Here is a 25,672-nt window from a genome sequence, read left to right on the forward strand (position 1 = left end):
ACAGAAGCCCTTAGCTGTCAGAGTGGATTAGAATGGACGAGGCATTCAGCTCAGAGAAGAACCCAAACCGGGCCTTAAAGAACACAAGCCCCCAACCAAGGAGACAGCCTGATTTACTCACATCACCCCCCACACACTGAGTCTCCTACAGCCTCCCTCTCCTCCTCTCTGCAGCACTCCCTCCCTCATTTATAATCCTCTTTCCTTACTCTCTCTCCCTCACACACACACACACACACAGACACACACACACACACACACACACACACACACCTCTCATCTTTTATTTAAAGAAGCAGGCCGAGACGCTACAAAGCTGCAATGAAAAATTCACGCTGCCCTGCGTGTGTTAGGATGAAAAACTCAGCCCATCCTCTCCCTCAGCTAGAAACGCTGCCAGAAGGAGAATTTTGTACCCCTATGTAAAATATATTAGAGCAGCCAGACGACTGAAATAGTACTTAATTGGAATTAATCAAATTTTGTTTGAATTTGTAATCAAATTTGTTCAAACTTTACCCTAAAAAAGATTCGTTCCAAGATTCTTGAAATGCAGCTCATTTTGTTCTAGCTAGATGACGACAATATACAGCTGTACGCGAAAGTTTGGGCAACACTGGTCGAAAGTCACGTTTTGTTGATTTTCAAGTGAAACTAAGTGAACATATCCTCTACTCAACATGCACCTGCACATTTTAATGCACAATTACTGTTTATTTGCTGAACTGAACATATCAGGGAAAAAATATATGGCGTGTGTAAAAATTATGACATTTAATACGTCACGTTTTATTTTTTTCCCAGCATGTAATGCTGAAAAATGCCATATTTACATTTGTTTATTGGAGAGGATGTGTACCGGGGGTGTCCAAACCTTTGCATATGACTGTAAGCTTCATCAGAATGTATTTACTTTTAATAAATCAATAACATTATCATTAACCTGAACATGAAAAATCCAAAATTTCATCAATTTTCACCAATGTTAAGTGAGAGCAACAGTGGCTGCATGTTATACTGACAGTAAGAATGAACTGCAAACTATCATAGCAACAAACAGCATGTGAGCAGCTGGGCTTCAGCCTGGAACTGCAGATGGTTTGAAGGGTCAAAGTAGGAAAATACATTAAGTAAGGAAGTGCATGTCGACTAGTTTTGACATGGAAGTCTCTGTGTGTGTTCATTAATGGACATCTGGTTAACTGCAGAACAGGAAAACAAACAGACAAACAAAAAGACTTTGGCTCAAATGAATGCAGGGCTGCAGTATCTCTATATTTGCCAGCGCAGGCAGAGGAACGCACTTCAAAACATGCTTTACTGTACAAAAATGTTAGGTTTTCGTGTTGGATGAGTGACAGAGGCCACCTTAGACGAGCTACTACAGCTAAGCTGTGCTATCTATCTATACCCTCTTACATAGTTTATAACATGTCTATAGCAGGGGTCACAACCCAGATTTTAAGAAGAGCTATTTTGTCCTTTCAACAAAAATCAAACCATCTTGAGAGCCACAACATTTTATGTCCATTTTACCATCATGGCTGTAATTATGTCTCAGTATGTGCTGATGTGCTAATATAGACTAAAAATCTAAACTAAAACACAGACTGACTTTGCTCTGCTTTAAGCTTTAGCTCAGCTACAGCTGCTTTTCTCGCATCTCCGGCAGGAAACTTTCCACAAAAGTAGAGCACTTTCCTGTAAAACGTCTCTCAACGTTCAATTTTATGAAGTTGAAGTCGAGTCTCATTTGCCAGCTCCTTGTTTGAATTTTCCTGTTTCCACCTTAAATGGTCCCTGAGGTGCCAGAATGTAGCTGCGCCACCATTTAAGGTGGAACGGGGGAATTCCGAGACTTCAGCTTCACGACTTTTTAGTTTGACAGTTTCACGTTGCAGATAAAAATATCAGGAAACCAGCTGGAGTGATTATAAATGCAAGTTAGTCTGTCATTTCGTCTCTGAATTATCAATGTTCATCTTAAATCTTTCTCTTTGCCGTTTTATTACCTACTAACTAGGTGAGACTGTTGTCTGTGTTGCTATGGTGACCAGCAGTCTGCGCTGATCTTCAGGGTTAAAGGGTGAATTAGCAGTTCTACATTAACTCCAGAGTTTAAGACCATTTATTGTTTATTGTATCTGGAGTAGCAGACTATAACATGAAATACTTCCTCACAAATATGAACAAAATGTCATACAGTTTTGTTACAACATAAAATTGCCGTTTCTTTTAATTGTTATCCTCTATTTTTTCTCCATTCTCCCGAAATGAAACGTAACAAATAACAAAATAGTGATTCAGTATTTAAATCCCGGCACCTCAAACAGTTAACCGAGAGCTCGAGTGCACACGCCCAATAACAATAACAGCATTAAAGCATTACTGGCCTTAATAATTTATTGCAATTATAACGTCTTGTTGACAAACAAACAAATATACATACATATCGCTGTTGTCGGGACAAAACCTCATATCTCCATTTTTGACGTTTTTCAGTTTTTGACATTATTTGAAAAAAATACCTGTTGTCCTTTACATTGTGTGTAAATTTCATAATGAACTGACCAAAAGAAACGACCCAAAATGACTTGGTAAAAAGTCTGGTTCCATTGACTTACATTAAAAGTAAAGTAGGTTTTTCCCTTCTCCTGTAAAGTCACCATTTTGGAGATACAAGCTTTTCTTCTGACAACAGCGATATATATTTGTGTGTGTGGCATCTTCTTCACAGCCTCCTAAGATTCCACTGCTTTTCCAAACTTCATGTATAATTCAATAGTTAAGATGTAAACAAACTCCTTAATTGTGGTTTGATGTGAAATGGTTCGATGGATTTCTTCTCAGCGGTGATGATGAGAACCTGTCTGCCACACAAACGCAGCCATTTTATTCACTAGCACAAAAGACTATATTCTATGTAATGCTGATAATGATAAAATAGTGTTACATCCAAAATTATGTTTGTTTTGGGGGCTGTTTTGCTTTACAACTGTCTGCCTGCATCTCTCTGCCATGAATAGATTAAAAATAAATAATAATAAAAAAAGGTTCTAGGCCAAAACTTCACCTCAAAACAATCTTTACATAATGCCTCACATACCAGACAGTGTATTTACAACCATTTCACAAAACCTCTTTCTGTGAGCAGCTTATGGAGGCATTAAACTACTCAGATGTTTCACTTTATGTTTCACACAAACACGTCTGACTCGGTACGTCTCTATAAACTGCAGCATTTCAAATCAAACCACTCTGAATGACATTCATGTCTTAAAACCTGACTTATAATAAAGGGAAGTAAAGGAAAATCTGTGAATTTTTCCCGTAAGCTACACACGGATGGGCTTGTTGTTCTACACCGTGTGTGGATGTGTTAGAGATGTTGGAGTGTGAATCATCTGCTCTAAATGGGTTTAGGTTCTATTCCTGGACTGGAACAGCTTTTAACCCTTCAGGGAGAGCCAGACTCGCTGCACTGAGACAAATCACAGCCTGCAGGAGACGTTTTAAACTCCTGCTCTGCAGACGAGTTTCTTCAATTATTTTCCTTCTTCTTTTTAATGTAAGTGGATTATCTTCTATCGAAAAACTCCTAAAAAAGAATAACCTGTACTTGACAGCTGTTGAGTGGAGATTAAGTGAATGAAAGCTGGTCTTTAACCTCTGCACAGATCTGTATTTCGCTGTTCTCAGACGAAAAGCTCGTATCTCCAAAATGGTGACTTTACAGGAGAAGGAAAAAACCTACTTTACTTCTAATGTAAGTCAATGGAACCAGAATTTTTTCCCCAAGTCATTTTGGGCCGTTTCTTTTGGTCCATTCATCATGAAATTTACACACAATGTAAAGGGTCACAGGCATTTTCAGATTATGTCAAAAACTGAAAAATGAAAATGGAGATGTGAGGTTTTCTTCCGACACAGCGATATATGTGGGGGTCCTAAAGTGGTCCTATATCCCCTGGTTTATTTGCTGACTCCTCTATTTCCACAGAGTCAACTGAAGGCCACTCAGCCTTGGTGAGTAGATTAACACCTCTCATCGCACAAACACACACAAACACACACACACACACACACACACACACCTGTACGCTGCTCTTTGATGAGTGATGGCCTTTAGGTGACAGTGAACAGTAAATAATGGCCTCTCGGCCTCCTGCTCCTCACACACTCTCTCTGATAAACCCACATGGCACCATAAGAGGCAAACAGGGTTGTCATGACGACACAGACCGTGCATCCAGCAGCGAAGAGTGGCCATAACTCAGTGTGTTATCACTGTGTTAGGCATTCAGCACGCAACACGGAGAAAACAAAATCACTCCATTCTGTCTTAGAAGCCTTATCCTAATATATCTGCACTGGAGAATCGGGCACGGCCCAGTACAGCGAGACCACCCCCTCCTCCCCCACCCCCTGCCTCAGACAGTCCATTTACTGTGCAAACTCTGCAGATAAGAAGAGAAACTGTGAAAGTAAAGAAAGCATGCAGCACTGCGTCGTTTCTCATCTGGTGCACTGTGTGACTCCATATTTCTTGGTTTTTAATATATGTTTGTTATTGGAGTCCAGGCACTGCTTTTCACACTGATTACAACAGTTCTACCCACAACACTAACTCTGCACAACAAAGCAAGGCCATGCTTTGTTTGCCACCCGTGTCCCTGAGCCCTTATTTGATGTTGTTTATTTTTATGGATGTTATGTTTAAGAGGGCTGCGTACAGCAGGCACGTGTGTTTTAATGTTAACTGAACAATGTGTGTATCAGCGCTTTGGTAACTAACGATTAGGAGACATACTAACGATCGAAGATGTTGTGTTTTCTTATTACTATTCTTTTTATTTATTTTATTATTGTCAATTTACTGTCTTACATCCTCTGTTTGTTTTTATTTCATTAATTTATGGTTTATTTTATCCTTATCTGATCTGTTACTTGTTAAGTTACTATATTATTTTAATGGTTTACTGATTTAATGATTTATTGGTATCTTCTTATTATAAAATGTTTCTATTCTGATTTTTATTACTTTATTATAACATTTGATTTCTTTTTACTACTCAACTTCTCAGTCCCTGATCTCTGTTTTGGCTCGGCTACATCATAAGTGAGGGTCTCCCTCAATGGATTCCGAGTTTAAATAAAGGTTGTTTGATTGAATCAAAAGCTTTTGTTTTTGATGTGCATAAATGAAAGAGAAGCATCATACTTCAGTTTTGGGTTTGGTAGAGTCTCTAACTTGCTATAACTGAACGCTTCATTTCAAGTGTTTTTGATTACGGAGCTGTGAATGTGAGCCCTATTTGAGCTGGATTGGTTGAACAGAGGAGGTCTGGTAATGTGATTTATGCTTGTTTTGAACTGGCTGATTCGTACAGGTTAAAGGATCTGTGTCATTTTCTCAAGTTACCCCAAACAGTCCGGAACGAAACATCTCTGCGTAGATGTTTATGTCAGCGTTATGCGACAGGCACCACACTTCCCAACAATAACACCACGCTGTGCGGCTAAAAGCCGTGTAGACTAGCATGAGGGTCCGTGTATCTTTTGGTCATTCGTTTTTCACTTCAAATCCAGTATTGAAAAGCAGGGAAATGGATCAGTTCTCATTTTTAGTTCTGTTATTGTCAGTGGAGAAATAAAGTTATTTATTTCTTTATTTTACAGTTTCACAAACTAATCATAAAATTAAAAAATAAATAAATAAATAAAAAAAATAAAAGGTCTTGTTTAATTTGTCCAGATTTAAAATCTTCTACCTTTTGAACCGGAAATAAACGTGTCTTTCACTACACTATTTAATCACTTTATTATATTTAGTTACAACTATATATGAGCTCCACAGAGTCGCATATAAATCTCTGTTGTGTTTATTTTTTTAACAATAAAGAAAACTTGCTGTAGCGAGTTATTAACACCTCTTTTGGTTGATATGTTTTGGTGTTAACAATAACCACATTATGGAATATGACACCATCCTAAAGAGACCGGGGCGCCCGAGAGTCATAATTGTGATGAAGCCGCCCCGCAAGCACTTTTCCTGGGACGAGGCTGAGCCTCATTTCACTGGAACGGACTGTGAAGAATAGGTGGAGGCAATATAGTTATTATACATAAGAACCAGCTCAGCACTTTTAGTCTATGGGCAAAAGGGGCAGGTGCTCAAGCCCCCCCGGAGCCCATCTGTGTACATGCCTGACACACAGATTCATCAAAACGTTCATACAGATGTCACATTTTTGTGTTTTTACAAAATAAGGTTGGAGAGTTTATTTGGTTTAAGCAGCGCAGATCTGTAGTGAATGAAGTGTGTTTGCATCATTTTACACCACATTTATTACACGTAGATAACATTTCCACCTGTTCTGTTCACAACAGCAGGTGCCAGACAGAAAGTTTACATTTTCATTCATAACACTGACTGTATTTAAAAACATTCACCTTCAAGTACTTTTAAATTAAATTATTTAACCTCTTCAACTCCTTGAGACCACCTAACTTACATATTTCATAAGCTACATTCTAAAGGTGGGGGTCGTATGAGAGCTGTAACTGTCTTCTTTCCAGTCAAATAGATGGTGATGTAATTTTAAACCCTTATAATAAAAGAAGCTGAACTCACAATTTCTTTTCTACTGAAAGTCGACCCATTTTTCCACAAATCTGGGCTATAAACTATAAACAGATGGCGTCTCTTCAGTGATCTGCTCTGGAAACATTAATTTTATAAAATAATACAAAGAGCGTCTCAGATTTTTGGCTTTCACCAGTGAATTGTAAGCATATAGCAATATGTGTATCATAAAACACAGGTTCTGTTAATTTGAGGGGAGCTTTTACAAAAAAAAAAAAATATAATAATAATAATTTGCATTTATTTCATGCAGTTAGTGAATAATTTGCCTTACGATTTGGTCATGTAAATTCAGATGGACAAACCAGAACATGCCCTGCTCTTCCCTACAACAAAATTTTGATGAAAACGCATGATTTGAAACATAACACACTGCCCCGCACACGGGCAGAACCCACTGCTATTATACTTGCAAATCCACCACCCCGGCAGTGTTTGCGAGGGTTCACGCCACCACTGGTCACGTACCACTGCTGTTTAATACAGCGATCCTGCTACGAGGCACGGAATGACGCACATGTTGATTGTTTTGTCGTGAGATCATGAGCTCGATCCCCGGTGATGACCGAGATTCCAAGAGAGCATAATTGGTCTCGCTCTCTCTCTGGGTGGGCAGGACGGCCCTCCCTCTTCCCTCACTGCTCAGTGTGATGCTAGCCAAAGCAAGTGTCTGTTAAGCTGGCAGTGTTTACAAATAACACTGAACTGAAAGAAACAGAACTACTGAAAAATACTTCTCAGCACCACTAGAAGCCGAGTTCATGTAGTGGATGAATCACAGTGAGAGGGAAGTCTTAGACCAATAAAGCAGTGTTTAAGAGTTCTTTTCAGCAACCGACACACAGCGCATCATAAACACTCAGACCAACATGTTATTTTGGCCAAAAAGTAGACGTTTTGCTTTGAAACATCGTATTTAAAGCTATGTTCACATTACAAGCCTCATTGGTCAAATCCGATTTTTTGCTCAAATCCGATCTCTCTGACACGATGGTTCACACTCGTTTAGGTAAGTGACTCAAATCTGTCGTTAATGTGATGAACCGGCGTCCTGAAATGACCCTCATGAGCTCATCCTACTCAGTAACGTCACGTGAACGAATCACGTTCATCATCAGCACAAACTAACGAGCAGAACGAGCTTCGCTGAGAAGATCATTAACTCTGATCAGCTCTCAGCTTCATTATTAGAGCGAGACGAAGGAGAAAAAGGTGAGATGAGCTGCTTTTCCACCGTTTACAGGCTTTAACTTCTGTTCGGCGCTGCTGCCATGGTAACGCTGAATGATGGTCACGCGCAGTGGAAAAAAAAGCACATGAATTCAGATCTGAGTGTCACATTAAGGCCGCATGGCCACGAATCGGATACGTATCCGATCTAGGACCACATATGAAAGTGGCTCAGGTCAGATTTGAAAAGATCAGATTTGTGTGTCCACACAGCCCTGAAAACATCAGATCTGAGTCACATTAGGGCAAAAAATCGGATTTGTGACACTTCAGCCTTCTAATGTGAACGCAGCCTTCATGTATACTGCCAGCTTTGGCGGTTTCCTTCAAGTATGTTGAGCTGTCCAATGTTGCATTAGTAGCAGCTCAAAAAGATGCAGTGACTGACTTCACTGGGAGGAAACACGTCAGCACTTACCAATGAATCCCCCCCCCCCAAAATAGTGTTTTTAAATGGTGCAAAAATACTGAAGATTTTGATCTGACAGCAAAAATACACACAAACTACTGACATCAGCTGATAATGAAACCAACTGCTCTATGCAATCAGCACAGGATGTCAATGAGCAAACCCTGTATGTGGATGTGCTATTCGTGTCCATGTGGAATAACTCATGGATAATTGATCTTTTCACTTGCATAAGATACATTTAACTTCACAGCAGTCATGCTATCAATACTGTGATCAGTATTTTGGGTCACTGGATCAGCCTAACACTGCGCTTGTATTGGTATCAATACACGTTTGAACTTGATGCCAATCAGCAAGACTTTAATTTTCAGCCAGTGTGAATGAAACATCCAAATAAAGCACTTTAAATACAGCATTTATAAACCGTGCAGCTATAATCGCTCCAAACAGAGTTAAACAGCAGTTACATTCACCTTTAGTTCTGTTTGCTTCCGACTTATTTTAGCTCAGCGTTTTCCACATAGCAACACTGACTTCTGTCAAACGCTGAGCGCTTTGGTGAAAACAAAGATACCACAGAAAAGAGGAAATAAAAGGAAAAGAGGATAAAAAGGCTTATGTAGGCAAACAAAAGTGACAGATATGAGTAAACAAAAGCAAAACAGGGCTGAAGAGGCTTTAGAATGGATGAACATGAGAGTTCATTAAACAGTAAATAAACAAATGCACCAACATCTACGCCACACAGATGTTTACTTGAATGTCACATTACCATCCGCACATGTGCAAATTCGTCAGTAATTAGACGCAATTTTATTTGAATGGCCTCCAGGGAGAGAAGCGGCAGCGCACAGACGACACTGTGGGCCAATTATCTGTTAGCTTTCCTGGGGCTAATGATGGACGCCGGTGAGCGACTCTCTAGCCAAGGAAAAATCATTACCGCTCTCTGAGCTGCTCCACGGCGGTGCAAAAACACGAGCTGCTGTTATCAATGTGTGCTGAATCTCATACAGAGGCAGGGCTCCCTGTGACTGAAGGCTCGTGTGGTTGTGGCACTGATGCACTGTTCACTACTGTGGACGCCACAAAAGGTTCATTGTTTCTGAACTGCACGTTTGGGTGAACAAACTGATCATGTGACGATCATATATACTCACACTGAAATCACTACTCGGATACTAGAAGACAGGGAAAGCTATACAGACTAACAATTCATTTTGCTCGTATCAGCATGAGTGCCTGAACGTATTGCCAAGTACATGTTGTAAGGGAGACGACTGAGAGGGCAGATGTAGCCTGGCTTTAGACTAGCTACACCGATCAGGCATAACATTCTGACCACCTCCTTGTTTCTACGCTCATTGTCCATTTTATCAGCTCCACTTACTATATAGGTGCACTTTGTAGTTCTACAGTTACAGACTGTAGTCCATCTGTTTCTCTGCATACTTTGTTAGCCCCCTTTTACCCTGTTCTTCAGTGGTCAGGACCCCCATGGACCCTCACAGAGCAGGTACTATTTGGGTGGTGGATCATTCTCAGCACTGCAGTAACACTGATGTGGTGGTGGTGTGTTAGTGTGTGTTGCGCTGGTCTGAGTGGATCAGACACAGCAGTGCTGCTGGAGTTTTTAAACACTGTGTCCACTCACTGTCCACTCAGAGACGAAAGCTCATCTGCTGCTGCACAGTTTGTGTTGGTCATCCTCTAGTCCTTCATCAGTGGTCACAGGACGCTGCCCACAGGACGCTGTTGGCTGGATATTTTTGGTTGGTGGACTATTCTCAGTCCAGCAGTGACACTGAGGTGTTTAAAAACTCCAGCAGCACTGCTGTGTCTGATCCATTCACAGGTGCAGTGCTGAGAACTCTGTTCACCCCCCACACATTTATATTACACATGTGGTGTTGGGTGAGTAAAAGTGTGGAGGTGCTGTGTCCTTCACTCTGTTCTCCTCCTACATGGCCTGCTGTTAGTGTATGTGTGTGTGTTTGTATATGTGTGTGTGTGTGTGTGTGAGGGTGGACAACATGGACAGGCTGCTGACTGGCTACAGCTGCTAAAGAGAACCCTACACTGGACACTTGTGATATTTTAAACATCTGGTATTTTTACATAAATTGTTATGACTGTATTGATTTAAAAAACAATAAAACAATAAAAGACCACTGAGTAACAAACACATCAACACCACACATAAAAACACAAATACACAGCTCTAGTGTGCCCCCTATCATGATCTCCCTTGCCCCCCAAAAGAGAAAAGAATCCCTCTTTAAACACTAAATAAATCAGTAAATGATTCAGAGGAAACGAATCACTTCAGTATTTGTTTCTGACTGTATCTGAACTGCTGTAACTGTAACTGCATGTTTCTGTTCTTGCTGTCAAACTGTGGCGTTCCATTACGCAGCGAACGTCTCAGGCAGGTACGCAGCTGCGATGAAGAGAGGGGGCGCGGTGATGAAGAGCGAGGCGAGACTGATGGGTTAGAGGAAGTGAGATGTCAGGTGTTAAAGAAGCACAAGGTGCACAGACGCAAAGAGGTGTAACATGAGGATGACAAAAGGCAGGGAGTGTAAACAAACGCTGAACGACACCAAGAACAGAGGAGAGGAGAGAAACGTGCAGATTCACATCAAGAACAAATACGTACTGCGAATACTAAAGAATTACAGTCAGAGGGAGAAACATCGACTAATAAAAACAGACAGACAGACAGACAGACAGACTGATATGCAGACAGGAAGATGGAATGCAGACTGACAGACTGACTACTGTGCAAAAGTCAGAGACCACCTTCATTTAATTCCCAGTCAAAACAGCCATTAAGAACAAGTCATTCATTTCTCAGAGTCAGAAAACGAGCAGAAAACTTAATTTATAAAATTTAGATTTTATTATATTATATACTTTTTACTGAATATTACACCAAAGCCTCAACAGCTAAATGTAATATGCATAGTCTTTGGTATTAAGTGTCCGCCCTTTGTCTTTATTACAGTTCCCATTCTCTTCAGGAGACCTGCTTTCAGAAGAATTTTACAGAACATCAGTACTGTTTTTGTTTGATCTGCAAATTTTCTTATATTTTGTTTGTTTCTTTTCTCAGAAGCAGCTTCTGTACAGCTACACATTGTTTCAGACTCAGAGTTGAGTCGCCTTCTCACAGTGGAAGGATGGACAGAAGCACTTCTGGATGTTTTGAGATTTGAAGTAAGAGAAGAGCTGATTTTCTCTCACAGATCAAAGCCTCAAGTCCTGCTCGGGTGTTAAGAGTCTAATGTTCTATATTTTTTGAACTACAATTTTACAGTAAGTGTCTTTTTTTACCCATTTTCCTTTGACCTTCTGCTTACTTGCAAGTGGATTGACCTTCATGAAATCTCCTTGAAAAGATCTCCTGATAAATGAATAAACTGTTAATTAAATTAGCGTGGTCTCCGGCTTCTTCACAGTACTGCAGGTCTAGATAAATACAAAACAGTAAACACAGAAGAAAGCAAGAAAGGACAGCAAAAGAAAAAAGAAGTACAATTAGAAAAAAAGAAAAAGAAAGAAAAAGAAAGGCAATACATCAAGAAAGAAAGAAAGCAAAAGAAAGAAGGAAAGAGAAAGAAGTACATTATGAAAAAAGAAAGGAAATACATCAAGAAAGAAAGAAAGAGAAAGAAAGAAGGAAAGAGAAAGAAGTACATTATGAAAAAAGAAAGGAAATACATCAAGAAAGAAAGAAAGAAAGAGAAAGAAATGCATTGAGAGAAAGAAAGAAAGGCTATACATCAAGAAAGAAAAAGAAAGAAAAAAGAAAGAAGTGCAGAAAAAGAAAGAAAAAGTAAAAAAAAGGAAGGAAGAGAAAAAAAGTGAATTTAGAGAGAGAAAGAAAGAAATAAGGAAAGAAATAAGGAAAGAAAGAAGTGCAGAGAAAGAAAGAAAGAAAAAAAAGGAAAAGAAAAGAAAGAAAGAAAAGCAAAATAAAAAAGAAGGAAAGAGAAAGAAGTACATTGAGAAAAAGAAAGAAATAAGGAAAGAAAGAAAGAAAGAAAAGCAAATACACTGAGAACGAAAAATAAACTGATAGAGAAAGAGAAAGAAAAATGGAGTGAAAGAAAGAGAGAGAGAGAGAGAGAGAGAGAGAGAGAGAGAGAGAGAGAGAGAGAGAGAGAGAGAGAGAGAGAGAGAGAGAAAAAAGAGAGAAGGAGAGAGAGAGAGAGAGCGCGGAGTGTGTGAATGTTAGAGAGGCAGAGCTGCATGGCTGGACAGTGTGTCCGTTAGTGTGCTGCTGATAATGAAAGGCATTAGCCTCCTGGCCCTCTAGCAGAACCGCTACTGAACCCCCCCAACACCCCCCCACTGCACACACCCCCCATACCCCCCACCCTACATCCCTCCAGACCCCGTCTCCTCCACTCCACTAACCACCCTCACACGCACATCCCAACACCCAGACAGATCCCGGCGGCCTGAGAGAGAGAACAGGAGCAGGAGGCACATCAACACTGACCAACAAGCTCTGCAGCTGACAGTGAGTCCACACTGCAGACGCTGGAGCAGCACTCAGAGCTCCGGGTGACCAGCAGCAGGACTCCGTAATGAGTGACGCTGGAGGGCTGGAGTTGGAGTTTGTCTTCTCTTTCCTATAAACTCTCACAGCTGCGCACAGACAGTGAGTCCCCACTGCAGAGAATTACACAAGTCGATCGGTGACTCTGCTGTAGTGTGAAAATACCTCGGCCCTGTATGAAAGTGCGAGTCCATAAAATCCTCGTGTAAAACTAACCCTGCTGGAACGCTCGAGTCACAGAATTTACACCTATATTATTTTAATCACTCTCCAGGCAGCTGTAACATCACACCATGCTGAAGCACGTAAACAACTCACACTGAGAGCCAGCCAGGCTGAAGTTCAGCCTCCACACAGCGGGGCTGTTACTAAACTTATTCAGAGTCACTAAAATACATAATGAGAAAAATCCACATATATACACACATAAATCCAAAAAACTCATTTTCAGCAAAAAAATTCAAAACAGACGTCATCTAAATCAACTCTCTCATCATGCTGGTAGTTGCTGCTCTACTTTACGGTCAAATATAAGTGACAGAATGTGTTTTATGATCATAGACATATCGCTATATGCTTACAATTTACTGCTGGAAGCCAAAAATCTTAGTTTCGTTATGAAAAGTGCTCTAAAATTAAAGATGCTGTTATTAACTGTACTGAATTAATTGTGCTTTAATCATTTCGGATTGTTCATGATTGATGTGTGGACAAATATGTTTCTCAAATATATTTAAAGTTATTCAGCAAAAACCAAAATGCATTAGGTCGTGCTGTACTCACTGGCTTGGTTTGGGCCACAGAGAACGCAAGTAAATGCTTCCTCGAGTGCCTCCATACTTAAGGAAAACTCCTTCATCACAGCCCAGGACAACATGTCAATGCTGTGATAAAGTTTGCACAGGACCTGTTGACCCTTATTAGTCCCACAACGGGGAAACCTCACCTCCTCATTTTAACCCATCTGTGCAGTAAAACACCAAATACACACTAGTGAACACACACACTTGGGGGCAGTGAGCACACTTGCCCGGAGTGGTGGGCAGCCCTATCCACAGCACCCGGGGAGCAGTTGGGGGTTAGGTGTCTTGCTCAAGGCACCTCAGTCACGTAATGTCAGCTCAGGGGATCGAACCAGCGACCTTCCGGTCACAAGGCTGGCTCCCTAACCTCCAGACCATGACTGGCCCATATAACCTCTTCAGATGTGGGAGTGCATAATCTGTTACTGATGTGACCGATTCAGATGGGACTTAAGGCCTCACCAGTCTTCTTGCGGAGACGACGTTCGCCTGGCTTCAGCGAACAATATGACGTAACTGCGGAGAAAACGAACAACCGCAGACAACGCGGGGGGGCTGCGTCGCGCACATGGCAGCTTGTCTAACTACGCGGACGAAGATGCTACGCGACAAAGCCTGCGATTGGTCAGTAACAAAAGAGGCGTGCCACGAAACCATGGACGACTTTGAGGAGCTTCGTTTCAGATGAAGTATGTTGAGATCTTTGGCAGAAACACTAATATTTCACTGTTTAACGTGCTTTTGTTAAATAAACAATAAATACCTGCCAAATGTAAGATGTTAAGTGTAATAAGCACCAAAAACATATAGGTTATCTTATATTTAGGTTCACAAATGGATGAGGCTCAAGTTGGAACTTGAATAAAAATGTCACAGCGCCACCTGCTGGAGTGGAGCACCGCAACAGAGAACATAAAACCATAAAAGTATGCAAGCTTGTAAGCTACCCTTGAGAATCTTGTTTTGCAGGATGTTTGCTGAGGCCCTTAAACTACAGAGACACTGATGCAAACAGTCATCTGGCCGTTTTCTGACAGAGCTTTATTATTAGTCTCTGGCTCGTCTCACAGATCTTTCCTCTGTTTGATCTGAGCACTAGCTGAACTTGTTCTACTATCATATCAATTACGGTTAATATAAACTCTTTGTTCCAAACAGTTCTGCTGGAGGTCAATCTGTATTACTCCGCTCTGCTGAACTGTGGAGTTAAACCTGTACTGAATTCATTCAGAGTTTTCACTGTATGGTGCTGTGTGCAGTGAGTGTTCTTACCGAGGCCTTTGGGCGTGATGCCGCTGCTCTCCAGTGGGTTGCTGGCCCAGTAGTAGTATTTGAGTGTGTGCATGAGCTGCAGCACAGTGCCCACCCTGCGGATGGTGGTGTAGATGGTGGCCGTGCCGATGAACTCTGCCGACAAGTAGGTGTACAGAGAGAGCTGAACCTGCGAGAAGCAAACAAACACACAAAATCACTTCATTATACAACCCCATTCCTAAAAAAGTCGGGACGCTGTGCAAAATGTAAATAAAAACAAAATGCAATAATGTGCAAGTCATTTAAACCCTATATTTATTTGAAAACAGTACAAAGACAACATATCAAATGCTAAAACCGAGAAATGTTATTGTTTTTTGAAAAATATATGCCAAACAAACAGACTGATGTAGACATTAGACAGATAGACAGATGGCCATGACAGACAGATAGATACATACACAGAAATATATACAGAAAGGACGTTAGATGAATAGAAAGAAAAAAAGAAGCAAGAAATAAAGCAAGAAAATGTAGAAAAAGAACGAGTGCAGACCCACACAAGCAAAATCATTAGGAAAATGAAGCATGTGGCGAGTTAAAAGTCTTTATTTAGCCATTATCCTTTCCATTTGAAAGAACAGCAACAACAGTATAATCATGCTAGATATTACTCATATACAGTGTTTTCTCCACACTGCTGTAGTAATCTCAGAGGAACACAGACATACATGCACACACACATATGTGCTAATTAGGCCTGTACTTAATGATCCTGCTCTGAACACCAGGCTATCAGTGGAGTTAATCTCACAGCCAGCTGATTGGACCGCGGCTGAGACGTGTTCCTCTAACCTTTCCTCAATTACAGCTGTAAACATACACAGGAGCCTGAGCTGAAACTCTGCACCCGGCTCATGTAGAACGGCAGAGAAATAACTAAAAACATGAATCTAATCTACAGAGACAGGCTGGAGAAGGCTGGCTTCGGCTTTGAGGCGGGTGGAAAAGGGAAGATTATGGGTGGGCGTGTGGGAAAGGTTTCTGAAAACCAGCCTCGGGCGCGTTTCATACACCATCAAAGCTGGCGGGGGAACATTCCGGAAAAGGTCGAGCGAAGACCCTAAGCCTCTTCATCTCTCCGAGCAGGGTAGCGCTTGAAGGAGTGAAATTTGCCTGAGGAAAACAATAACGTGCTCTCTCCATCTCTGATACTGTCGCATCTTTACTCATCTCTCTCTCTCTCCTCTTCCTCTGGACCCCTCTGTTCCCTCGCTCACAAAGGCATACAGTGACTGTGGGGGGTTTGGTCATCCAAGCGAGAGAGAAGAAGTTCAGAAGAAAGCAGAGATGCCGTCCGTGTCCCCCTCAGGCTCTGCTTCTCAGGTCATTATCCAAATACCAACGCTGCTGGCCTTCGCAAACTACTGCACTTTCCCCCCAAAGTTGCTGCATCTGAACCTCAGGCTACGAGACTCCAAACCCCAAATCATATCCATGCTGATGACTGAGCGAATCAAAATGGACAGCAGATAAATACATTTAAAAAAATATTAACGTTGCACGCTCCAAATGTTCTCCAAAGCCCTCAGTACACCCCCCTCAGCACTACTGCTGCTCGGTTTCCTATGTAAATATGGATGTACGGTGTAATGGTGGCACTTCAGCAGTGCTTGAAGTGTGCGCTCCACAGTGGCTGACTAATGATAACTCTGCAAAGCCTGAGAGCGTTTTAAATCAGCGTGGAAAGCAGAGGAGAGGTGCTTCACGAGCAGCACACCTTGATTAGTGGTCATGTTGGTGGTATGGGATCCATGGCTGGGTGATACGGCCAAGAACTTAAGCACAATGTACTTTTCCACGTCACTCAATACCTGAACATTACTGGTCATTATTAGGGGGACATAACTGGAGCTGAACAGAATAACAACAGCTTTTTGCTCTTGAAACATAATTGCCACTCAGCTGCTCACACGTTGCTATGACAGAACCTGCTATCGTCACCTTCATGTTCTAATATAGCGTATCGGCCACCTCAAAACAAAACATCGGGGATCTAAGCTAAGTGTAAATAAATGAAAGCACTTTATTCACCCCAATCAATGTTTCTCAGGAGAGATACATGTGTAGATTAATGTCCAAGAGTCATCTGACGTGATGAGAAAACAGTTTTTTCAATAATAACGTTTTTGTTTACTTTGACGCTAGTACCGCTGGAACGATGGGGGTCCCCCAATATCGGCCACCTCACTTCCGGTTTCTCCGTAACTCATCTTTCAGCCTTAAACAGCGTATAAAATTATAAATAAATAAATAAATAAAATATATGTATATATTCGTTAGTAAAATGTGACATTATTGTATTGTTTCATTATTGAACTTGATTTGCTTGTTTAACCAAGTATGGAGCTCAGCTCTTTGCTGCGTGCCTGATTGTGCCAGTCAAATGAGAAATCGCGTTTACACATCATTCCTACCAGATTCAATGGTTTACAATGAGGTTAAGTTTGTCCTCTTTGGGCACCCTTACTCCATATACCTAACACCACCATGGCGGGAAACGTACCTCAGAGCAGAGAAAGCTAACCGATAAGCTAACTTTCTAAACAGACGAATATCCATCGCAGAATGAAAATGAGTTGTGTTCCATGCGGTTTTGTACACGTAGAATTGCAATGTTACCAGCGATACTTATATATTGTTTTCTGATATGATTTTTTGCTAGAATAAAGTTTAAATGCTCTTGTAAGGTGGGAGCTTACGTGTTGCGAATTACACCTGAGCAATTGGCGGAGAGAGAGAGATGAAATGCGCAGTACGCCAATATTGGGGGACGGCCGATGTTAGAGGTAGCTACACTTGTTTTTTTAAAGGCCTTTTACACAATACTTTAAGAACAAGAGCAAGAGCGAGAAACAAAATGGGACTCATCGGACCAGGCACCCCTCTTCCAACACTCCAAGGTCCAGTTCCAGGCACGCTGACTAATCTGTGGTCCCATACATAGCAGGATGTAAATGTATATAAGCTCCCCAGACAAAAAAATGAGTCACCTTGCAAGTTTAAGGTGGTAGTAATATCAGGCTCCTGCAGATGGCGCTGGACGAAGATGATCAGGCTATAAATACCTGCAGGTGTGTGGCGAGGATTCATAGATTGAGAAGAGGTGGAACAGTGCAGTGAATGACTCGTTTAATGTGTAGAAAATGGGTCGCAAAGCAGAAGTTAATGATTGGCCTAAAGGAGTGACTGCATTTGGTTGTGAAGGAAGTAGCCGAATCTGCAGGTGTATCGAAGCGTACGGTCATACGGGTCGACCAGCAGTGGCAAAATCCCAGTCTACAGGGAACTCCAGCAAAATCCCCAGATTAAAATCCTCCTGAAAATCTGAGGAACTACCTGGAACAACAAGTAAGACGATGCAGGAGTGGCTGAACACTGATGCTGCCTACATCCAGAAACTTGTTCAGTCCAGGCCAAGTCAAATCACAGCTGGTATTCGTGCTCATGGAGGTATTACATGTTATTAGGTACGTTTCAGTCACAGGTGACTAATTGTTTGTCTGGTAAGCTTATATAAGTCAGTATATAATCTCTTATGTGTTGTGACACGTTCCTTCTGTAACCATCATTCACCAGCGGTTTGTCCCACTTCACACCACTGTCAGTAGGCACTCAGCACTGCTGACCAGGAGTGCCCCACAAGCCTTGCTCTTTCAGAGGTATTCTAAACACATACTCTCAAACACGTTGACAAGAACTGACCGTTTGACATGTGCTGTTGTTACAGGACAATCAACATTATTTACGTCATCTCTGAGTAGTCATTATGTTTTGGCTCACTGGCCAATATGATATATATATGAATAAACTGGTTGGAACGTGCAGCTGCTGTTACTCTCACTAGCTGTCGGTATTGAAAACCCGAAACTGCTTTCACTGTATAGACATCACAAGACTTTCAAGCTCAGGTTCAAGTGAAACCTGAACTCACCTGATTAAAATAATGTTACTAAATTTCTGAAAGTGATAAATTCATGCTTCAAAAGTTTGTGTGCACTTTGTTCTTTAGGCAAATCAAACTACTGCAATTAATCGTGGTAACGAGACAATAAAATAATGCAATTAGTCAAGATGAATTACTTTAACTTTTTGAGACACCAGCATCACAAACAGGTGTACCTAAGGTCGTGACTTTGCTGCTAATACTGGATCGAGGAACAGAATGGCATAAAATCTTGTGAATCATTTTAATAAAAAATGTTTTGTTTATGAAATTCTCTTTACTGTTTTATTGCCCATCCCTAGTTCCCACTACTATATTAGAAGATGTGCTGTGGAGCTGACCTTGGCGGGAGTGTGGATCCAGATGGCTGCGTTGAACAGGACGTGGTCACACAGCTGCTTTAGGAGGGGAGCCCCATGCGTGAGCCCGTCCAGATACTTGGCGAAGGACAGGAACTGCTCCAGAACCGCCCTGGTGATGTGTACACGGGACGACTGATAGATAGATAGATAGATAGATAGATAGATAGATAGAGAGAGAGAGAGAGAGAGAGAGAGAGAGAGAGAGAGAGAGAGAGAGAGAGAGTAGATAATGAGTAAATCTCAGTTAAAGTTGACGGTTTTCCCCTGATTTGTTCAGTACAGCAGCATTTGGCTCACCTTCTCCAGGAGGTAGCCAATAACCAGAAAGCCCTTTCCTCCCAGCATCTGCTCCTGCATGGCGACGGAACTCTTCAGCAGCTCCACCAGAAACGCCAGGAGAGTGGCACTGCGCACACACATACTGCGTTAGTATTATACCTGTGCAGTTTCCCCCATTAGCCTTAATGTCAATGAGGCAAGAACTCATGTCTGATGTCTGGAGTTTGCTTGTTTGGTTGTGCTCTGGAGCCACGAGACTAATGAAGCTCAGCGTCACCAATTTGCAGTTTGATCTTTTTTGTCATACAGTGCTTATTTGAGAAGACTTAACTTGACAACACCGGTGCTCCAAATTCTTTTGAGGAATAATAACAGTAAATAAAACATTAAAAAGCTGTTAAACTGAGAAAACTCCCTCAGTTTCTGATACAGGCTGTAATAAGAAACATCAAGTATGTTTAGAAGTATGATGTTTCTCCACAAGTGAGCTATTAGCACACAAGCCGCTTCTGTGTGTGTCATTAAAAGGAAAGAAACAGTCATGAACCAACACCAGAAGGAGCTCAGGACGTGTCTGCAGTCACATTTTTCAAAGTGAGAGGTGAAATATTTTACCATCAAAAGATGCTGAACTACTGAGTTTTATATCACTTAATATGTGATTTTCACTAACATTTTCATTTAATCAGTTAAATCTAAAAAATATATAGCATATAAAGCAGGTCAAAGGTGCAAAAGACTTTGTGTGTCTTTGTAGGGGGCTTTGGGGGGATATAATCAATAATCCTGATGTTTTTGACAACAACATATCATTAGAGAAACTTCTTCCTTTCCAATGGAGATTCTTTAAAAAAACTACTAAGCTTTAAAATGAGCTAAAATCATTGGATCCCTTCACTTAAGATGAGCATTTTAAAGTAGACTATCATGCTCAAAAGACCCCCACTCTACTACCCCACAGGAAGAAATACAGAGCTAACTCCACCCCATCACACAGAGCCAGTGTGGGCTATTTAAGGCTGAGGTTCATTTGGATGAATTCTTTGTTTCTGTCCGATATCCAATCCAGCCTGCTGATATCCCCTCGATACAGATACCGGTTCCAATCGATACCATCATGTTTTCTTTATATTTTGTCCTAATTATATTCAGATATCACCAGGGGTGGAACTGGTCAGGTTTTAGAGGGAATCCTCTAAAATGCCTGTTTCTGGTCTACATTAAAATATACATTAAAAATAATTGTTTTATAATCAACCAGTTAATGATTTATTTAGTGCACTTTCTGCATTATAAAATTCTAAGATATGTGTATATTTTTTTGTTACAAGCTTCACATCAGGGGTCTCTGACTTTTAAAAATCACTTAAATTCTGCAAGTTTCTGCGAGTTTTTGACTGACCGTTGCAAATAAATCTAGGTTTCTATTCAGCCTAAACATTTTCATTACAGACCTTACTGTGATTAATGCTTTGATTAAAGCCCAGAAACTCACCCAGACAAAACAGTTTAATTGCAACTCCAACCTCAGTCCTTAAATATTAATTTTTCTTAAATATAGATTAAAACGTTTCTATGGAGAGTACAAAATGAAGAGGATGAACAGAAGAGTCAAAAAAATGGGAATAAAATCTGGCTCTTTGAATCTTAAACATCACTGTTTATAAACTAAGAGCACCACATATTAAAAAGTATCTTGATATTTAACAGTAATTTATTGAAAATTACTGTTAACTTGCAAAATAACACACAGGAATCCTGAGCTTTTCAACAAGACAGAGACTAAAAAGAGACAAAACCTCAAATGCTTTTCAAAACAATCACATTTCCAACAAAAATAGTAAACTGTGTTTTTCATAATGTGGTCAAAAATGTCCAGTGTCCATTTACTTTTACCTTAGATGAGACAGACAGATATCATGTGTATATTTAGATACCTCGCTAGCTGGTAATGAATGGCTGACACTAATAGGACAGTTAGCACTACCAGCACTACCAGCACTACCACTGCCATTATGTTCCACTCACGTCACATTGGCTAACGTGCTAATTTATCATGGACTTTTTAAACTGAGCTCACTGATGGAAACTTTCAATAAAAAAACACATCAATCACCAAAAATATCAATTACATCAAGTAGGCTAGACATTCAAATTGATGCCGCCAAAACATGAGAAAATGAGAAAGTGAACAACTTTTATTCCAAACACACCACGTGAGTTACCACGGAGAGCGAATGGGCGGCTTCCCATTGGCTGAACAGGCTGGAGGCTGAACTTGAGCCACGTTCAACCAGACATTTTGGCCGACCCACAAATTGCTCCCTACGTCCCATATAGAGTCAGACTTAAAACAACGGCTTCAATGCCAGAATAAGCGTTAATGTTAGATCGGGTGTTGTGTAGCTGAATAAATACGGCTTTTTAATATATAAAAATATGGACATAAAATGGGCCATTACTATTACTGACCTACACAGTGCACTACATAGGGACTAGGACGCCATTCGAGATTCAGCCTTTGTTTCATGCACACACTTTAGAACAGGGTAAAAGAACTATGCACTGTTCCCCTAAGACAGGGGTCGCAAGGCAAATGTTAAAAAGAGCCATTTTGTCAAGTTGCAACAAAAATCTAACCACCTTGGGAGCCACAACAGTTTATGTTCATTTTATTGAAGCAGCATTTCACCATCTTTGCAACTTTTTAGTGTTCATCAGTTTCTCGTTGCAGATTAAACGTATCAGGAAACCAGCTGGAGTGATTATAAACACAAATAAGTCCATTCATCTCTAAATTATCGATGTTCGTCTTAAATCTCTCTCTTTGCCGTTTCGTTAGCTACTAACTAGGCGAGACTGTTGTCTGCGTTGCTATGGTGACCAGCAGTCTGCGCTGGTTCTGATTCTGCTGTGGAGCCACAACAGGGCAGTAAAAGAGCTGCATGTTGCTGACCCCTGGCCTCTGAAATTAGTTACCAAGATTTTTGAAATCTGAGCCAGAACACCTATTTCCACCCCTGGATGCTGCCCAGGCCTATTAGCTACATTAGCATCACAGCTTGTGTGCAAAAGTAAAGAAGCTTCGACATCAAACAGTTCTTGGCTGAACAACTTTATCTGGTGTAAACGAAAAAGTCTGTAAATTAGATTTTTTCCCAAAAGACTCCGTTAACCTCAGAATTCTTGCTACTAATGAAAGCTTTACTGTGTAACAGGGAAAAAACAGTAATTAGGAGCAGCACAGCGTCCATGCAAGGTCACAGTTTACATGCAAACAGAGTGGACAGACAGACAGATACACAGACTCGGTATGTATATAATCTCTTAAAGAGTAACTACACCCCACTACTTTCAGCTCCACCCCTGACTCAACTTTGAAAAATGCTCAAAATTAGGAGGGGCACGCTGGGAGGGGCACTGCAGTGATCTACGGGTTTGGAGGTGGGGCTGAGAGGGAAACCGGTGGGCTGGACTGCTGTGTTTTTAGCGCTAGTGTATGTTAACGACCAGAAAATATGGAGAGTGACCGAACGGCACTTTTGCAGCTGAGAGGTTTTACGAGGTTGACATCTTCGACGAGGGAAGGTGTTTCTGATCAGGCAGTGCATCTTGAGCCTTAACAGTATGAGCCACTGACTCAAACCACCAAAGAGATCCCCCTCAAATTCACGTTCTCCTTCAGAAAGGCTGTACGGACGAAAGGTTGACCAAGACAGTAGCAACGGCCATTTAACGTTAACCTTTCCTGAACCGTTTTGCTTTCCGTAGATCCAGAGTTGCTCGTCGTTGATTTCTGTTCAGTGAGTCGGCCCGAGGGTTCGGTTTATGAAGGGAAACGTGAATCGAATGCAGCACCAGCAGCTTTATGGAGACTCCTTCAGGTAACCTAATCATACGGCGAACATTATCAATAAATTTGCTAATCATAACATCTTCATTACAAAACTAAGCTCAGATTAAAATGAGTCATTTACAGTTGGTACAGACAGCTGGCATCTCGCTGCCTTGTGAGGAGGTGCTGGGGGTGTTCAGCTCAGCGCGTGAGTGTGGTTCTCTCCTCACTCTGGGCTCCTATGCTTTCATATTTATGAGTGCGGCACAAGTAGGGCGTCACCAGGGGGCGGTAACGTTGTTTGAGTGATTTACATAGTGTGACGTGTCATCATACTTCGTTACAAAGACACAACATCCGTGCCTACAGCAGCGTTGAGCCAGAGGGGGCGCTGCAGCGGCAGAACCACGACAAAAAAGATATTTTCACAGATTGGAAAGATGTGATCACATTTCAAGCAAGGCTGGTGTTTATTATTATTACAGAGCAGAGCATCTCAGCCTTGGGGTGGAGTTACTCTTTAAACATGTATCATCATTTGCGCTTTCCACTCCTGAACACAATAAAACCCCTCCTTATGAGAATCTGAATGTACGTCACACAGTGGGCGTGTCTTTAAGAGCAATGTTAGTATGCATAGCACCACGTTCTGCACTGTTTGTCACTTCAGCTTTGACGGAATCTATTTCACAGTGTCGTGAGCCTGTGAAGCAACTGATACTCAGCAGTAATCAATATGGACATGGACCCGCTCTGAATCACTCGCAGCAGTGCGCTGATGCAGTTGAGGTTCTGCAGACTGAATGATGCGCTTTATAGAATGAAAATCCTCAGCATGTTTCTCTCTCTCTCTCCATTTTCACTCTAATTGTCACTCTATCAGTTCACCGTGCAGCTCAGAGCAGAGGGATGGGGGCAATAAACTCGCACGTCTTTGTTTGTCTGCAGTTCTTTTCGTCTGCATCGGCAAACGGATCCCCAGAGGCCGAACGCTACAACTGATAGATGCGCTGCAGATCTGGATTCTACTGGTGACGCCTGCTAGCTTACTACAGCTCGTCTTCGGCTGATTATGCCTGGAAGCTGAGGGACTACAGCTGCGCGATGGCGAGACGAGGCTGCGTTTGATCAGACCCTTCTTCCGAGACTGTGCGTGACTGCGAGAGTGTGTTAGTGTAGAACTGTAGCTTCGTAACGCGTGTGCTTCAGATTCATTCTTCTAATCATCTCCGTAAAACTGAGGCTCAAATCTTCCTCTTTTTTCCTCCAGCACCAAACTGTACACTGAACACTGAACACTGTACAGAAGCAGGCAGTGATTTTCAGAGGTTCAAATATACACAGATCAGGCATAACATTCTGACCACCTCCTTGTTTCTACGCTCATTGTCCATTTTATCAGCTCCACTTACTATATAGGTGCACTTTGTAGTTCTACAGTTACAGACTGTAGTCCATCTGTTTCTCTGATACTTTGTTAGCCCCCTTTTACCCTGTTCTTCAGTGGTCAGGACCCCCATGGACCCTCACAGAGCAGGTACTATTTGGGTGGTGGATCATTCTCAGCACTGCAGTAACACTGACGTGGTGGTGGTGTGTTAGTGTGTGTTGCGCTGGTCTGAGTGGATCAGACACAGCAGTGCTGCTGGAGTTTTTGGACACTGTGTCCACTCACTGTCCACTCTATTAGACACTCCTACCTGTCAGCCCACCTTGTAGATGTAAAGTCAGAGACGATAGCTCATCTGCTGCTGCACAGTTTGTGTTGGTCATCCTCTAGTCCTTCATCAGTGGTCACAGTACGCTGCCCACAGGACGCTGTTGGGTGGATATTTTTGGTTGGTGGACTATTCTCAGTCCAGCAGTGACACTGAGGTGTTTAAAAACTCCAGCAGCACTGCTGTGTCTGATCCACTCAGACCAGCACAACACACACTAACACACCACCACGGCAGTGTTACTGCAGTGCTGAGAATGACCCACCACCCAAATAGTACCTGCTCTGTGAGGGTCCATGGGGGTCCTGACCACTGAAGAACAGGGTAAAAGGGGGCTAACAAAGTATCAGAGAAACAGATGGACTACAGTCTGTAACTGTAGAACTACAAAGTGCACCTATATAGTAAGTGGAGCTGATAAAACGGACAATGAGCGTAGAATCAAGGAGGTGGTCATAAAGTTATGCCTGACCGGTGTTTAATTTTACAATTAAAGGGAAATTTTAGATTTTTCTAAATTTTTGAACAATACAATGGCTGAGATGTAAAGTCAGGCAGTT

The 25,672-nt window shown here is 41.6% G+C and overlaps 1 protein-coding gene across 1 annotated transcript in view; it reads right to left on the reverse strand.

The window, feature by feature from the left end:
- The window catches only part of nbeaa (neurobeachin a), a 199,846-nt gene that overhangs the window by 110,216 nt on the left and 63,958 nt on the right, over nucleotides 1-25,672 (reverse strand). Inside the window, exons 10-12 of the mRNA XM_036594648.1 lie at nucleotides 19,578-19,686; nucleotides 19,260-19,412; nucleotides 14,931-15,099 (exon numbers count right to left, since the gene is read on the reverse strand). Coding sequence (XP_036450541.1) covers nucleotides 14,931-15,099; nucleotides 19,260-19,412; nucleotides 19,578-19,686 — 431 coding nt within the window. The remainder of the gene's footprint in view (nucleotides 1-14,930; nucleotides 15,100-19,259; nucleotides 19,413-19,577; nucleotides 19,687-25,672) is intronic.

Source organism: Colossoma macropomum, unplaced genomic scaffold (genome assembly GCF_904425465.1).
Source record: "Colossoma macropomum unplaced genomic scaffold, Colossoma_macropomum, whole genome shotgun sequence".
Taxonomy (NCBI): domain Eukaryota; kingdom Metazoa; phylum Chordata; class Actinopteri; order Characiformes; family Serrasalmidae; genus Colossoma; species Colossoma macropomum.